Source organism: Pyrus communis, chromosome 6 (assembly GCF_963583255.1).
Source record: "Pyrus communis chromosome 6, drPyrComm1.1, whole genome shotgun sequence".
Lineage (NCBI taxonomy): Eukaryota > Viridiplantae > Streptophyta > Magnoliopsida > Rosales > Rosaceae > Pyrus > Pyrus communis.
In genome coordinates, this window is record NC_084808.1 from 26591935 (window position 1) to 26607742 (window position 15808).

Consider the following 15808-nt stretch of genomic DNA (forward strand, 5'->3'; position numbering starts at 1 on the left):
ATTCCCCAGCCAGCGTCACCATATGTAAAATAGTTTTCTTTGAAATTTGAAGTAAACATATAAGGAGAGAATTTAGGGTTTTGTGATGTTTTTCCCGTCTTTTATGACAGCAGTTTTGATATCGAAAATCTTTCAAACCTTTACGTCTGATGAAATCTTTGTCAATGGAAAAAGAGGATAGTTTCATAAAAAAAATCAAACACTTGGTAGTCCTTCGAGACTGAATAATCCTTACCACAGAGACACAGATGCAAGCATGCCAATGATTGTTCTAAACTAATAATGCTCGAGAACTAACAACTATATTACCACATAATCGCACCTACATTCGAAACAATTACTAAAATATGGGTGACCCCATCTCCTAACACGGGGTCGTTCGTCGAAGAGATCTATAACTGAAGGAAATTGTTCCCAACATGAGTTCAATGAAATATGCAAAGGAAAAAAACCAAAGCACTGCTTGTGCACTAACCAGAAGATGGACACTAAGATATCCCAAGGCAGAATACAGAAGTAAAAGTATGGGTGACGATGCAGAATAAGGAGATGCCGCACTAGTTTTATGTCTTGAGGCGCTTATGAGCTTGATCGCCAGTCCTCTCTGTTAGGTTTTGAACTTACACATATCATGATAAGGATACCTAAACGTGGGTTCAAACCAATTAGGAGTCATGGCCATGTCAATAACTGATCTCCTAGAATTAAGGGATATGGGACGTGATAAGGATGCTTACATTGCTCCACGTCAAAAGAAACTGATTGCTGCAGTTCATAGCAGTTGCTATCCAATCATCTTGATAGATGGAAGTTGGAGAAGTTCAGTTCGATATAATAAAGGATTCCCTGCTCACAAAGAAAATGTTCTGTAATCAGGGTTCTATCACCATTGGATCATAAGGTCTTGAGTGAGTAGAAGAATTCTCATGTGTTACCAGTAAACACACCCTGCACCAGGTTTTTCAGTTGGTGTTGATGCTGTCTTTGTTGCTGGGCAGATGGGTTCTCAGGTATGGTCGATCTCTTTTTAATGCCAACTCTTGTAATGTTATATGTAAGATATGTTGTTTGTGATCCTTGTTGAAGACTAACCATTTATAGTTCCTACATTTGGTATCAGAGCAAGGTTAGTCTACTTGGATTCAAACTTAATTATCTTAACATTTATATCTATATCATTAACTGGGAATATTTGCTGTACGGGGAAGAATTGCCTCAACCTAGCCCCTAATGTTAGCATCGGTGATTGTTGCCTTGATTCATGACAACATCTAATTCCCTATGTCATGGCTGCCTTGGTTAATGATGGTTTCATTTATTATTTTGAGGCATTTATTTATGACTATTTTGATTTCTTGGTTCATGATTGCCTCGATATATTGTTGCCTAATTCCTAATTACAAGTTCCTGTAATGTTTCTTGATTGTTCATATATGCAAGTACAAGTAAAAAGATGATTAGGTCACCAAATTTGTGAAACCCAATCTCTGCTTAGAGAACCTGCATGTGGCATTCATCTTGGTTGAAAAGACACAGAATTAGGCAAATTCTACAAAGAAGGGAAATTTTGAGTGGTTTGTTTTTGTGCAATGTTGGATGCTTGTAAATTTTTCTCTTCATAAGCATGCGTATTTTTTATTTATTTCAATTTTCTTCCTTGATCTCCTTGGTTGAATGCAAGTAAAGTTGAAACTAAACTATTTTCATGCACTGGTTGATGGTGTGTAAATGAACATTGCGAGAATGTATTTTGGTAAAATTATATTGCAGTGTGTGTGCTATCTGCTGCTGTGATTCTTCTGGTAAAGTTTCCTCGTTAAACAACAGATTGAGTGCATGCTCTGGGACATGACTAATCAAATGATGTTTTTCATTAGTTTATTAGTATGATTATATCCCATTTATTTAAAAATGGAAGATGAAGTGGCTTTATGATCTGCATATGCAACGTGTTTGGCTGCAGTGAGAATGCATTTTTCATCTATTTCTGTTGTGATCAATATACTGATCCGTATATTGTTGGGACTATATCACTTTGAGTTTTATCTTTTTTGCCACTATACTAACAGTTTGGTTTGCAGTAAATGTTAAGAACAATTAAGAACATTGTTCGATTACAGTAAAGGAAGAATGGTTGTTGTTTAAAACTCAAGAAATGTTCACATTCTTTTCCAAAGAAAGGGATGTATAAATTGTTGGTGGTTTTAATCAGTGTATGGCATCATGTAGATCAGGCCATATTCTTGTCCAAAGACTTGTAATAATTGCATGATAAGATCCTTGAATGATGGCTATCCAATGAAGGTCAATGTCAGTTTATATCTCTTGCCCAAAGGTGTGATATAAACATGCATTTAACAATCACTAATGATTGTTTCAAGTTTTCCATGTCTTCTTAAGATAGTCCTTACAGTTTTCCAGATGATTTCAACTGGCGTATCAGGATAGATTTAAGGACTGGGAATCTTCACGTTTTGAGATTGTGCCGCTGCTGTGTTATGCGGGCAAAAGCAGATGCTGAGGTATCACTCTAATGCTTTCATTCTTTCCCATGTTGTTACTGTTGAAGTATAACCTTCAGACTTCTTTCCCATGTGTGTTACACAAGTCTTTCCCATGCGTGCTGTCAGAAGACAGCAGATGGTACTGCCATATACTTGATATAATTGCATGAAAAGATCTTGTAATGGTGGGTGTACAATAAAGAATGAATGGTTGCTTATAGTTTTAACTAAAGGTATGTTATAAGCATGCATTTCAACGATTTTTCCATGTCTTCTTCAGTGAATACCTCGGCTATGAACCTGTGCTATTTGTTTATTGTGATAAGAAATCCTAATGCTTTATGCATGTATAAAATTCGTATGATGATTGCTACAGTTTTTCTATAGCATGATTAATTGTTCTAATGCCATATGCTGCTGCCAAAGTTTTATTCACAGCAGGAAAAGGAATATATGGTTTGGAGATTAAAACACTGTAAGCTGCGCTTTTATCATTCTAGAATTGGTAGTCATGGTTGTTTCAGATTCACAAACGATGATCGATATCTGATTGAAATCTGGTATATGATTGAAATCAGTTTCTTGATATCTAAATATGTATTGGCAATAGGCATTGGTGTAGATTGTAGCTTAGTAAATTTATGTTGAACTTGAATATGGCTGGTAGGTTGCAAGGTTCCTGATACATGTGAAAACGATCTATAATTATAACTTACTTGTGTAGAAAATTGGTTTTTCATTTGACGTTTGGATGATTTCTACAATCAAATTGAAATGCTAAAGTTTTATGCAGGTTTTCAACACTAATAATCTCTATACTTGAACAAATGTTTGAATAAATCTTCACCAAAGTGGGAATTATTAAGAAATTTTGTTCAAGGGATTCTTAATTGAATTTTGTGAGTGACAATTCATTGCATAAGACCAATCTTTCAAAAGAAAGAAATAGTGAATGGCTTGAACTGTGATGTGTGTAGTATTTTATAAAAGTTTAAAGTCAACTTTGTTCCCTTGTCCAAAGACATGATTTGAGTTGTAACTTGAAATTTTTGTGAAATAGCTCTGCAAATAAGGATGCATGATTAAGATTGCATAACTGATATTTTATGTCTCTTGCCCAAAGGTGTTACATAAAATTGCATGTCATGGTTATTCACTCAATGACTAGTTTATCTGCATAAGGCAAAATTGAGGCTCGGTTGGAAGCATTAGGCAAACTCATTGGAGTTTGATAAAGGATCGAATATGATTGTATCATATTTGATGTTGTTTCATATATATATGCAATGTTTGAAATGATGAATTACTAATCAAACTGAGGTTTAATGAGCTGGTTATTGTAAAAGGCTTATCATTGGAGAACAATGGCTTGACAATGATGTTTGGTTTGATCAGTGGGAGTGTAAATAATAGACATGTTAAATATGTTTGTTTGCTCTGTTAATATCATGCATGAGTAGTTTTGGGGGATGTGATTTCAGAGTGTTAGTACAAATTATGAAGTACTAATTTTCTGGGGTTCAACTTTTGAAGCTATTCATGGCAGATATGAGTTGTTGTATGGTTGACATGACTTGAGTGATCACAAAGGGATTGGCTTAATACGTTGGACAAGGAACATGATAAGTGGAAGTTCAAAAGTGGGAGAATGTTAGGTTTTGAACTTACACATATCATGATAAGGATACCTAAACGTGGGTTCAAACCAATTAGGAGTCATGGCCATGTCAATAACTGATCTCCTAGAATTAAGGGATATGGGACGTGATAAGGATGCTTACATTGCTCCACGTCAAAAGAAACTGATTGCTGCAGTTCATAGCAGTTGCTATCCAATCATCTTGATAGATGGAAGTTGGAGAAGTTCAGTTCGATATAATAAAGGATTCCCTGCTCACAAAGAAAATGTTCTGTAATCAGGGTTCTATCACCATTGGAACATAAGGTCTTGAGTGAGTAGAAGAATTCTCATGTGTTACCAGTAAACACACCCTGCACCAGGTTTTTCAGTTGGTGTTGATGCTGTCTTTGTTGCTGGGCAGATGGGTTCTCAGGTATGGTCGATCTCTTTTTAATGCCAACTCTTGTAATGTTATATGTAAGATATGTTGTTTGTGATCCTTGTTGAAGACTAACCATTTATAGTTCCTACACTCTCCACTGCCAGCGCCCCTAAAATGCGCCATCTTCTGATTGCTTGAATGGGAATTCTCATTATCAGGGAAAGCAATAAAAAAAAATTCGACTTTGTCTTTCGTGTCTGTGAGAACGAGTGAAAAGCTGTTTAATTCCTTCCAAAAAAAAAAAACAAAAGAAAGAAAAAGGCATGGCATACCTGCAAAATTGTAATGCGCGATGAACAATGTAGTAAACTAGAAAAATTTATCAATTTGGGAGCAGTTTATGCACTTGATGTATAGGTGCTTTAATTTTAAGAAAACTAATGAAATAGGTTTGAAAATTTTGAGTTTTAATGATAAGGACAAAATAAAGAGTAAAGTGAATAGTACCAGAATTGACTTTTTAGTGTAAAAATGTGGTTTTTCGTTAAAGTGAAGAGTACTGTGAACTTTTCGTTAAAACTTCCTTAATTTTAAGAAAATAAATATCACTACACCTAAAGCTAGTTAACTAATAAATATAAATAATATAAAATTAAATCTAAATTAGCTAAATACATCACAAGTGGCCATTTACTATAGTGGTGGAAATGTGTTAAGTCCTTGCATGATGGCGTGGGTTCAAACTTCCTGGGTCACTAACATAACATCTAATCTAACAAATTTATTGTTTGACAAAAAAAAAAAAAAAAAGCTAAATACATCAATCATGTGAAACTCATACATTATTTGGTTTTAATTTTTTTTACTTTGTTACTGCAAGAAAATTGACTGTCAAATTATATGTCACATGTGACATGTGTACGAGGCAAAACTTTCTGTAGCCATGCAATCACAGTCTCAGTTTCGTCAAGCAAACTAAATCGACTATATTTCCTTTTCAGTCTTAAATAACAAAATTAGTGTTATTATCGTTAATAATTAATAGACATTTGGGCCCAGTACATCTATCGGTGTCTTTAATAAACCTGGTATGTGCTGTGAATTAATTTCATAAGTAATTGGCTTGTAAACTTTTAAGGTTTGCTTTGTATTAATCATTAACTTACGTAAGTGGTACCAAAAATTTCCAAGATTCGGATTATAATTAAAGATTAAAACCTATCACCCATGTAGTTCACAATCATTTAATTTATTTTCTGAAAAGCACAATCATATATTAGCTAGGATTGTGTAAGATTGTTTGTTTACTCACAAACGCTTTGAAATTTTTAATCGGATCGATATCTTTGTGCTCTTATTTTGATATTCTTAATTACTTTGAATGGTGTAAATTACAAAAGGTGCGTCAAAATTAATCAAAGTGTGTTGTCAGAAATGGGGAATGGTGCTCTCTCTCTCTCTCTCTCTCTCTCTCTCTCTCTCTCTCTCTCTCTCTCTCTCTCTCTCTCTCTCTCTCTCTCTCTCTCTCTCTCTCTCTCTCTCTCTCTCTCTCTCTCTCTCTCTCTCTCTCTCTCTATATATATATATAGCTTCACTTTTTTATTTTTTCGGACATGTCACAACTTTGTGGTGACGGTCACACCGTCATATGATGTTAATATTATGAGTTATAATATGAGTGCATGACTAACATCAAGCATGTTTCATGGACTTTGATAGGTGCATTATTTATCATATTTTCATAATAATTATCCTTATGTTTTGTTAAGGAATTGATCTTAAAAGAGCCTTATTACTTTCCTTTTCTCAGTTTCAGCCATTCTATGCACTTAGGACGTTTTTGGTGATAATTCGACTTTCCGAAGGAGTTTTGATGCAATGCCAATTGGAGAAGAAAGCTAAGAGGCTGAAGATCGTTGTGTCCTAATTTCATAATTTTCCATGGAACCATTCATTCTAGTTTTACAAATCAATTCCGCAAAAGTTGTTTTCCGGTCAGAATTGCGCAACTGTGGGAGAATAGAGATTTGAAGGCTTTCCTGATTTTCCCTAGTGGTGTGTGATATATGCCTGGAAAGATAAGAGATAAAGATACGTTTCCCATATTGTTACAGAATTTTCCAGAAGATAAATCGACCCCAAAACTGGCGTGCAAGACAGATAATGTATTTCCCAAGTCAAGAAGTATTCTTTCTTAGTTTGTGTCATTAATTGTTTAGGAGTTTGTTTTGTTTTAGGAGAGTTTCTCCCAAACCTTTTAGGGTTTTTCTAGTATAAATAAGTGCCCTAAGCTCTCTCTAAGATATCCATCTACCCCCGCATCCCCCTATATCACCCACACCATACTATACCATTCACCATATCCGCAATAAGTGAAGAAGAGCTTAGGGACGTGCTTTGCCATGGACTCCAGGTTCTATCTTCTTTTATTTTTATTTCTATGTGTAACTAAGTTATTTTCTAAGGTTTATGATGAAGCCATGACATGAATATTTGCGAAGTACTTTGTTAATTATTATCCGATTATATGTCATGTTATATTCTTAATCTTTGTCGGTATTTTATTCTAGGTTCGAATTTCTAATGACTTATCACCTTTGGGAATTTTGCATCTAGATAGTTAGATAAATCTATGAGGATGACCAATCAATTAGGTTTATTGGAACTAAGGTTAAGAAGAGTAGACAAACTAGTGAGGATGACCAATATCAAGCTAGTCCTTCTTACTTGGTTGACATGATTCTTCTATGCTTAATGGGTTTTTATGTGTTTAATTGTATGTCTAACCAATAGGATATAATTATCATGTAGAGATACAAGAGTTTGCCTGACCACAGATTAATTCATACCTTAGAAAGAACAACCTTTAACATTGACATGGTTATTGGATAGTAATTGGCTCTAGGAAAAGTAAATAGGATTGTTATTGGTGGATTCATAACCTTAGGCTTTCTTGTGTTGTGTGTTTGTTTTAGTTAATTGTCTTTTCTTTTTCTTGTTAATTTTAGTCTTACTCAATTATTCAATTAAATATATCCTTTGTTTGTTTAATTAAGTCTAGCATGCTTAATCGGTTAAATTGGTGTTAAAGCAATCCCTGTGGAATCGACCTCATATTTGCATATATTACTACAATTGATTCGTGCGCTTGCGAGTTTAATTTGGTTTAAATTAATCTATTATTTAGGTTGGTTTAAATACACGTCAGACTTAAGATGAAGTAATAAAAATAGATATATGTGTTATAAATTAAAGAATTGATAACACCACATAATGTCAGTGTGTCACACCAAAAAACTTCTAAGATAAATTCTACAACATGAAAATATGCTTGTCTAGCAATTATGAGTATGAAACTGTAGTTGCCTTACTTTAATTTGGTTGCAAATGAATGGTTGATGTATGACTCTTTCTCTCTTTTCTTTCATGCCTAACCGTAATCAAGAACACAACTCTCAATATTTATGAATTATGGGAGTGCATGAGCTCCCTTTAAAAGCAACAATGTATCTCCATTTTTAGACGCGGCTCCTCAGGCCAGCTTTGTTATACAAAAAGCTGGTCGATAAAAACCGCCTCAAAATTTCTATTTTTTTAATATTTGCTGTCACTGGAAGAGCTAGTTCATATATATGGTTGAAGAAGTATTGTGAAGATGGAAAAAAACTAAAGGTGGTTTCGAAGGGTCTGAATTTGGGGAGGCCAACGTGAAGCAACATAAGATGGAACACTATTTGAAGTATTTTGGAGGAATCAAAGTGGACAAATTGATAGGAGGATCCAACTTCAAAGGCGAGAGGTTGACGAGCTTGATCATTGCGCAGTCACGGTTATGCAGACTCAAGTTGTTTGCTTGTACAGCCACAATCATGCTGCTTCTCATCTGCGTCTGCGCGGTGCAGCTGAGCACGCTCAGCGATGTAACCCGGGTTTTGATGTTTCGCTCGAATTCTCAAACCATCACTCCGCCACAAATTACTGGAACTGAAAGTGAGTGTCCACAACTTTCTCATAAGGTTAATAATATTTGTTATTAATGCCAGTGGTTAGTTTGATATACATTGTTGGCTTGTTTTTTTGATAACATAAGCTTTTCGGGCAAGTAGTTGTCTAACACGGTATCTTACAATAGTCAAGATTTGGTTTGAAGACTTGTGTTCATTTTTGCAGGGGATTCTGAGAATAATGGATATCTGATGGTCTCATCCAATGGAGGATTGAATCAAATGCGGGCTGGTGTAAGTACTTTTCTATTTATATTTTATAAGTACTTCTCTACTTATATTTTATTCTTAATTTGCATTGATATTCTTGAAAATTCAAGTAATGCTCTTCAAAATCTTACACTGCAGATTTGTGACATGGTGGCTATTGCAAGTTTTATGAATGTCACGCTTATAGTTCCTGAGTTGGACAATACCTCCTTTTGGAATGATCGCAGGTTAGTCAAATTACAACTCTCTCTCCCTATGTCTTTCACTTAAACTTGAGTAGGGTGCCTTGTCAAACCACTATTACAAAAGCATAAGATCCATGCCTTTTGGTTTTCTTCCAACTCAACTCTGGTCCACTCGGTATGAGAGATGCCTTAGTTAGAACAAATTTTAGAGTCTGCCTGTTAGACCACGTGATTGTGCTATTGCACGTAATTAAAGAGGGTCGTTTATATTTTCTTTTCTCCCTTCCCTACCCATGATACCATCCGATTCTCTCAATAGCCGTATATGGTCGGTCGGACAAATGTTTTTCGCCCGAGTCACTAGTGAGGCAACCCCAGCCAAGTACCTTCATTAACAATAAATTAAATCTGACAGAGTTGAATACTTAATTTTGCAGTCGGTTTGAAGATATATTTGATGTGGATTACTTCATTGCATCTCTGAGAGATGAAGTCAGGATACTAAAAGCTCTGCCTGATAAGCAGAAAAGAAGAGTAGAGATAGCTACCCTCTATTCCATGGCTCCTGTTAGCTGGGCCAACATGAAATATTACTACGAACTGGTATTTAAGATTAATTCTTTAATCATTGCCATTGTGTTATACTATTAATGTTAATTACAACTAATCTTTTGTTAATACTTGATTCGTACGCAGATTCTTCCTCGCATAAAGAAGAATGAAGTGCTGCATTTCACTCAGGCCGATACCAGGCTTGCGAATAATGGGATCCCCAAGGAGGTTCAGAAACTGCGGTGCAAAGCGAATTACAGAGCTCTGAGATTCACTCCTCCTATTGAGGAACTGGGAAAGAAGATTGTTAGGATTCTGAGGGAAAAGGGTCCGTTCCTAGTTCTTCATCTGAGATATGAAATGGACATGTTGGCATTTTCTGGTTGTACGGAAGGTTGCAATGCCAAAGAAATTGAAGAATTAACAAATATGAGGTTAGAGTGAGAAGAAAATCTTTGGTAGGGCAGTATGATCACGTCATTCTTATGACATCTCTCAAAAGTATAGACAATGTGGGGTCCCATGAAAACCCAAATGACCGGCTTGTTTGTAAGAACTTTATAACGTGGTCAGACCGCTCTAAAGATTTTAAGATTTTCTCAATCTTAATTTCAGTTCCTTTTTAGTTGTTTCTTTTCATAAATTCAAATATGATTAACTTGCGGATGTTAATATATTAAACAGGTTTGCTTACCCACGGTGGAAGCAGAAAATAATAGATTCTGTTAAGAAAAGAAGAGTTGGGGCGTGCCCCTTAACTCCTGAGGAAACTGCACTTGCACTGAGGGCTTTGGATATTGATCCTGGCATCCAAGTTTATATCGCTGCCGGCGATATATACGGCGGAGAAAGAAGAATGGTGCCTCTGAGACTAGCCTTTCCCCATACGGTTAGTTGCTTGAACCTCAAGAAACAACTCGATTACAAGTATTATACCCATGTTCAACGCTTATTATCGTCTGCAAACAGGTTAAAAAGGAGACGTTGCTGGAATCCTCCGACCTCGAGCCCTTCAGGAACCATTCAAACCGAATGGCAGCATTGGATTATATGGTGTCATTGGAAAGCGACATCTTCGTTCCTACTTATAAAGGAAACATGGCAAGAATTGTTGAAGGCCATAGAAGGTATGTAACATACGTTACCAATATATTACTATGCTAATTTCTTTCTCAATGACATTTGATACATAATTATACATACATAAGTGTGCGCGTGCACAAGAGCGCAGATACTTGGGGTTCAGGACGACAATTCGGCTACATAGAAAGCTTCTGGTGGAATTGATACGCCAGTACAAGAATGGAAGTCTGAGCTGGGATGAATTTTCACAGGCAGTAAAAACAGGGCACGCTGATCGCATGGGAAGCCCAGCTCCAAGATTGGAGATTCTTGGCAAGCCTAAGGAAGAAGAATATTTCTATAGCAATCCCCAGGAATGTTTGCCACAAATTGTTTTAAAACCAAAAGGTCTCTGATATAGCGGAGATAAACTTCGGTGAACATGTCTGACTAGTGTAGCTTTCACACCGTCAAATCTGTGTCAAACCAAAATATAAGGAGTATCATTATTATCAGAGGTGCCCAAAAGTTGCTCAGCAAATGACGTAGAAACCCCTACCCAAAAATTGGGTAGCGTGGTTGGTATGTACCTTAGATTCCACTTCGCTGGGCAGCATCCCTAAATGTAAAATAAGCATTCTTTTATTTATATTTTCTTTGAAATTTGAAGTAAACATTACAAGGAGAAGATTAGGGTTTTGTGATGTTCCACCATTAAGTCCATCGAAACTAAATGATCCTTGCCACTGATGCAAACTGTTTGCCCTAAACAAATAAGGATAATGCTAGAAGACCAAAATTTTAAACTTAATTTGTAAATCAAATAACCTGTCATCAATAAGAAACAAGCACGTTAATTGACAATTAATAATTCAATTATCTACAACCACATCATTCGGTTTGTAAATTAGGTTTTAAAATTTTGATCTCTCTAGCCTTACCCAACAAATAATCCTCGAGACACGAACTAACAACTTTATTACCACGAAATGGCACCTGAATGGCTCCAATTGATACATTCGAAACAATTATGTACGATAAAACTAACATATGGGTGACGGCATCTCCTAACACGGGTTCCTTCCTCAAAGAAATCTATAACTGAGGGAAATTGTTCTCAACATGGGTTTAATGAAATATGTAAAGGAAAAAACCAAAGCACTGCATGTACACTAACCAGAAGATGGACACTAAGACATCCCAAAGCAGAATAAAGGAGTAAAAATATGGGTGACGGCGGAGAATAAGGAGACTCCACACTAGTTTTATGTCTTGAGGCGCTTATGAGCTTGATCGGAGTCCTCTCCACTGCCAGCGTCCCTAAAATGCGCCATCATCTGATTGCTTGAATGGGGATTCTCATTATCCTGGAAAGCAATACAAATTTTGAGACTTTATCTTTCCTGTCTGTGAGAACGAATGAAAAACCTTAGCACAGTCCCGTGTAGCGTAACCATACAGGTTGACAAATCCATGGGAATGGATGGAAAGAGTATTGTAATTTGAAATAAACAGACCCGCATGGTTTAGAAAGATGGTTAACGGAGAGAGTGGTCGGGCAGTGGAAAGAAAAGCAAATAAATGGAACCACTTATACTATTCCAGGTCATCAATACCCAACATATACCTTAGAAGCTGGTGTTCCAGAGGACAGCCCTCGGTTTGCACGATTCCCAAGATCAATCTGCACTGAGATACTAGCATGCGACAGATCAACACCTGCACTCTGCAGCACTTGGCTCAGAGAGTTTAATAACCTGTTCATAATTTGGACAGTTAGAACTCAGAAGCTGAGAAACTGATCAAGAAAATGCATGACGTACACTGTATCACTATGATAATATACAAACAACTTGAGCAAATGTGATCAATAATAAGGTCCGGAGTCATAATAGTTAATCGACAGGATCGAAGCAAAACGTAGTACAGAAAATATTTCCAAAAGTTAAATGAGACTCATAGTATGTTCTAATTTCGATGTTTCTCAAACTGGTGGTTCTATAACTATAGTTTGAGTACTCACCCTTGTGAATAAACACTTGAGATGCTTATTGTTCCTCCTTCAACTGTCAGCTGCTCGTGTTGGCTCAGTGCATCACTAGCACTAGTGGTGGGACACTGAGTTGATTGAGCATCAGAAATTTGTCCCTGGAGAGGATGGGCAAGCACACCACCACTTCTGACCGGGGGAGTAATGTTTGGTAGTGGCATAGGCAGAGGAATCCTCTTGTTCACTATCTCAGGTTGCTGATCCACTATTTTGGAGGCAACATCCCTGCTAGGGTCAGTTTCTACTGGATTCGAAGTGCTGTTTCCCAGCATGTTCGGATTGATAGAGATGTTATTTTCATCAAATTTCCCAGGAAATGGTGACACCGGTGCAGTGTCACTTTTTATGGCCTGAGGATTACCAACAAAACTCTGAACACGCCAGTGACTGTTTCTCTGTTTCATGAAGGAGGTACATGTTAGATCCAAAAGTATCTTTGACAAGAAAGTAAGTGACATATTCAGATGCTATGGTCGTTGTCTTTTGTCCACCAGAAAACATGAATTAGAAGCAGTTTAATATGATTCCACCTTAACAACAATTGAGTCCATCCCATAATTACCCAATTAATCAACTTTTTATGCAAAGAACCAATGACAACAACTCCAAAAGGAAAAAGGTTGCCAAAAATGCTTAGCCAAAGTAGGGCCATAAATAATTACATACTCTTGAAAGGAATTATAGTGTGCTTTATGCAGGACGGGAACTCGGGAAGCAGTCAGATGCTCCTCAGTATAATTGCATAGATCAATCCGATTTCTATAGTATGCACATATGCAGCTATTAACACCTGCCTTTGTGCTTTCAGGTGAACATAGTACCTTACACCCAGACTATATAAGACCAAGATTCAGAACAATACCCATGGCATCAACTTTGTGGGCTCAGGACTCCAACCCTGGTATGAACCTTCATATTTGTGGACTTTTTCCTGTAAGTACTGGACATACTCGATCACCTGCAAAAAAAATGATAAATAACCAAGTAAGCTTACAGTGTGGTTTCAAAATTAGTTTGACAACTTGCACAGTTATCCATACACAAAGAACGTACCTCGAGCAGGAATGATGCCGTATCTCTTTTCTGATCACTATGGGGTATTAGATCTCTCAATATCTGGAACCTGAAAGAAAAATTTAAGCTCCCTTAAGCTCTATTGACAAGTAAATTGACAGCTCACTAAACCAATTACACAACAAGAAACACATAATTCCATGGGCTACCAATCGTAACACCAGAACTTCAACGTCTATGATGTAATGACCATGTGACCGATCCATGTTTAAACTACATGAACAGCACTTGGTTAAATAAAAACCATGGAAGCTTCAAACTTTATCTATCCTATAGAAGTTGAACTAATCAAGTAATGGACTTGTTTTCAAAGAAGAAATTATATTCGCAAGGTGACAAGTAATTGGCTAAACAAGCACCATCATCAACTAATCAGCTGCTAAGTACCGTACAAACATCAAAAGCACTGTCAAACTAATTACACCAATCCAATAGTATCGAGTAGTAAATAGTGCGCAATGTCCTCCGAATAAACTACCCCGCCCCTTCTGTTTCGAACCCCAATTTGCCAAAGTAAATTTCGAAATGCGAAAATTTGCTGAAGAACAGATGCACATAAAGCTTACCTCTCATTGATCTTGCTCCTCCTCCTCTGCTCTGTGACTGAATGTTTCGATCGAATAGCACTAGCCTTATCGTTGTTCTTAGCATCTAGTTTCCATATCCAAAATCCAGAATTCCAAATTAGAAAACAGAAATGCATGCTTCCCTCTAAACACCCATAAAATCAAAAGGAAAAACATAGCTAAAAACAGTAAAGGTGAAATATTTCTTACTCAAATTCCAATCAAACAAAGAACATTACAATTGCCAATGTAGTAAATCCTCAAATTATAACGTTGGATCTACAAATTCGAGATAACCATGATCGAAAACAAGGTGGTTATAAATATGTCACCTTTGCTGTTGGAATTGGAAGGACCTTCTTTCCTGGAGCCAAACTCCTCCTCGTCGTACTCATCCTCCTCCTGGTTGCCTTTCGTGGCGGTTCTCATCCTCCTCTATGTGAATTCTTATGGGTCTGGATTTAAATTCCAAGACTTTATGGACAAATCTGAAAAATACCCGGATAAGAAAATCTCAGATACTTTATGCTCGGCGCCGGAATTGGAGATTTGAGGTGGCTGATTGCGTAATTGAAGACGGCGGAGAATTGGGTTGGGGTGTTTTTTTCGGGTTTTCTGCCGGCAGAGGAACCCCGGTTTAGTTGAGGCAGCTACTGACGCTGGCTTGCAACCACCGTGACTCCGGTCACTCGAGAACTTGATGGAGCAAACATTAGCTTGTGGGTAACCTCACGTGCTTCCGGTGAGGTCACTTAAGTGGGCTTGCTAAAAATAGAATTTTAACGCAACTGTTCATTTTAAAAAAATCACATTTTTACATTAAAAAATCAAACTTGAGACTATTCACTGTACTCCTTATTTTGTCATTTTCGTTAAAACTCAAAGTTTTCAAACCATTTTCATTAATTTCTTTTTATCTATTTATTTATTATTTTCTCTTTTCTTTTTCCTACTTGGCAAAGCTACGAGGGTTGATGGATTAACGGTCACGATGTAATGGACGACCAAAGCTAAGATTATAATCTTTCTCAAACCCATAGTGCAGTATTGGAAATGTGTTAAGCTTTTACATGACGGCGTGACTTCAAAATTTGTTGGTGACTAATTTATCATATAATCTAACAAAATCTATTGTTTGACCAAAAAAAAAATTCAAATTTTGCTTGGGAAAATAATTTCTTTGAAAATGGGGTGATTTTCACAAACTTTTTAAACTTCTCACACTCTTCTTATTGTGATTGTTGAATTGAATAAACCAAAGAAATTAACAGAAAACATTAAACACCAAGGTGCGAGAAGTAGTGGCTGATTCAGGATTTGAATCTTGGAGATCCTAATGTTAAAGGTCCAAGTTTTTTAAATAGAAACAACGCGAAGCGTGCAAAAAATAAATTTCAGTTCATTCACTGAGGTATTTCGTTGAACACTTGGTGGGCTTATTGTCGTCAGCAACCATGTTGCACAATGTCAACATATATCAACATATGCTAAAGTAATCTGATTAGTGATATCAGGAGAATTTATCAAGTATTATTGATGCAATCTGTCGAGATATGTCTAGCAGGTATTACATCAAACACTTGATATGTACAAAAGAA

At 36.5% G+C, this 15808-nt stretch overlaps 2 protein-coding genes across 2 annotated transcripts; one reads left to right on the plus strand and one right to left on the minus strand.

Annotated features, from left to right (window-relative positions):
- The first annotated feature begins 8691 nt into the window (after positions 1–8691).
- LOC137736436 (rhamnogalacturonan I rhamnosyltransferase 1-like) lies at positions 8692–10984 on the plus strand. The gene is made up of 7 exons (XM_068475702.1): positions 8692–8745; positions 8860–8948; positions 9344–9509; positions 9603–9892; positions 10143–10347; positions 10428–10585; positions 10690–10984. Exons 1-7 carry the CDS (start codon positions 8704–8706, stop codon positions 10934–10936), a joined length of 1197 nt encoding a protein of 398 aa, XP_068331803.1. The 5' UTR covers positions 8692–8703; the 3' UTR covers positions 10937–10984.
- A 269-nt stretch (positions 10985–11253) lies between these two features.
- LOC137737933 (transcription factor BIM2-like) lies at positions 11254–14932 on the minus strand. Its single transcript, XM_068477521.1, has 7 exons — positions 14543–14932; positions 14211–14295; positions 13624–13693; positions 13433–13528; positions 12544–12965; positions 12148–12277; positions 11254–11887 (listed from the first exon to the last, which is right to left on the minus strand). Exons 1-7 carry the CDS (start codon positions 14637–14639, stop codon positions 11786–11788), a joined length of 1002 nt encoding a protein of 333 aa, XP_068333622.1. The 5' UTR covers positions 14640–14932; the 3' UTR covers positions 11254–11785.
- Between the last annotated feature and the right edge of the window lie 876 nt (positions 14933–15808).

Coding starts and splice junctions, on each gene's coding strand:
- LOC137737933 (XM_068477521.1), bottom strand. CDS start 14,639: ATGAGAACCGCCACGAAAGGCAACCAGGAGGAGGATGAGTACGACGAG. Junction 13,694..14,210: donor AGGAGCAAGATCAATGAGAG/GTAAGCTTTATG, acceptor TTTTTCTTTCAG/GTTCCAGATATTGAGAGATC. Junction 12,966..13,432: donor CCACAAAGTTGATGCCATGG/GTATTGTTCTGA, acceptor TTCATGAAACAG/AGAAACAGTCACTGGCGTGT.
- LOC137736436 (XM_068475702.1), top strand. CDS start 8,704: ATGGTCTCATCCAATGGAGGATTGAATCAAATGCGGGCTGGT. Junction 8,746..8,859: donor TGAATCAAATGCGGGCTGGT/GTAAGTACTTTT, acceptor CTTACACTGCAG/ATTTGTGACATGGTGGCTAT. Junction 9,510..9,602: donor TGAAATATTACTACGAACTG/GTATTTAAGATT, acceptor ATTCGTACGCAG/ATTCTTCCTCGCATAAAGAA.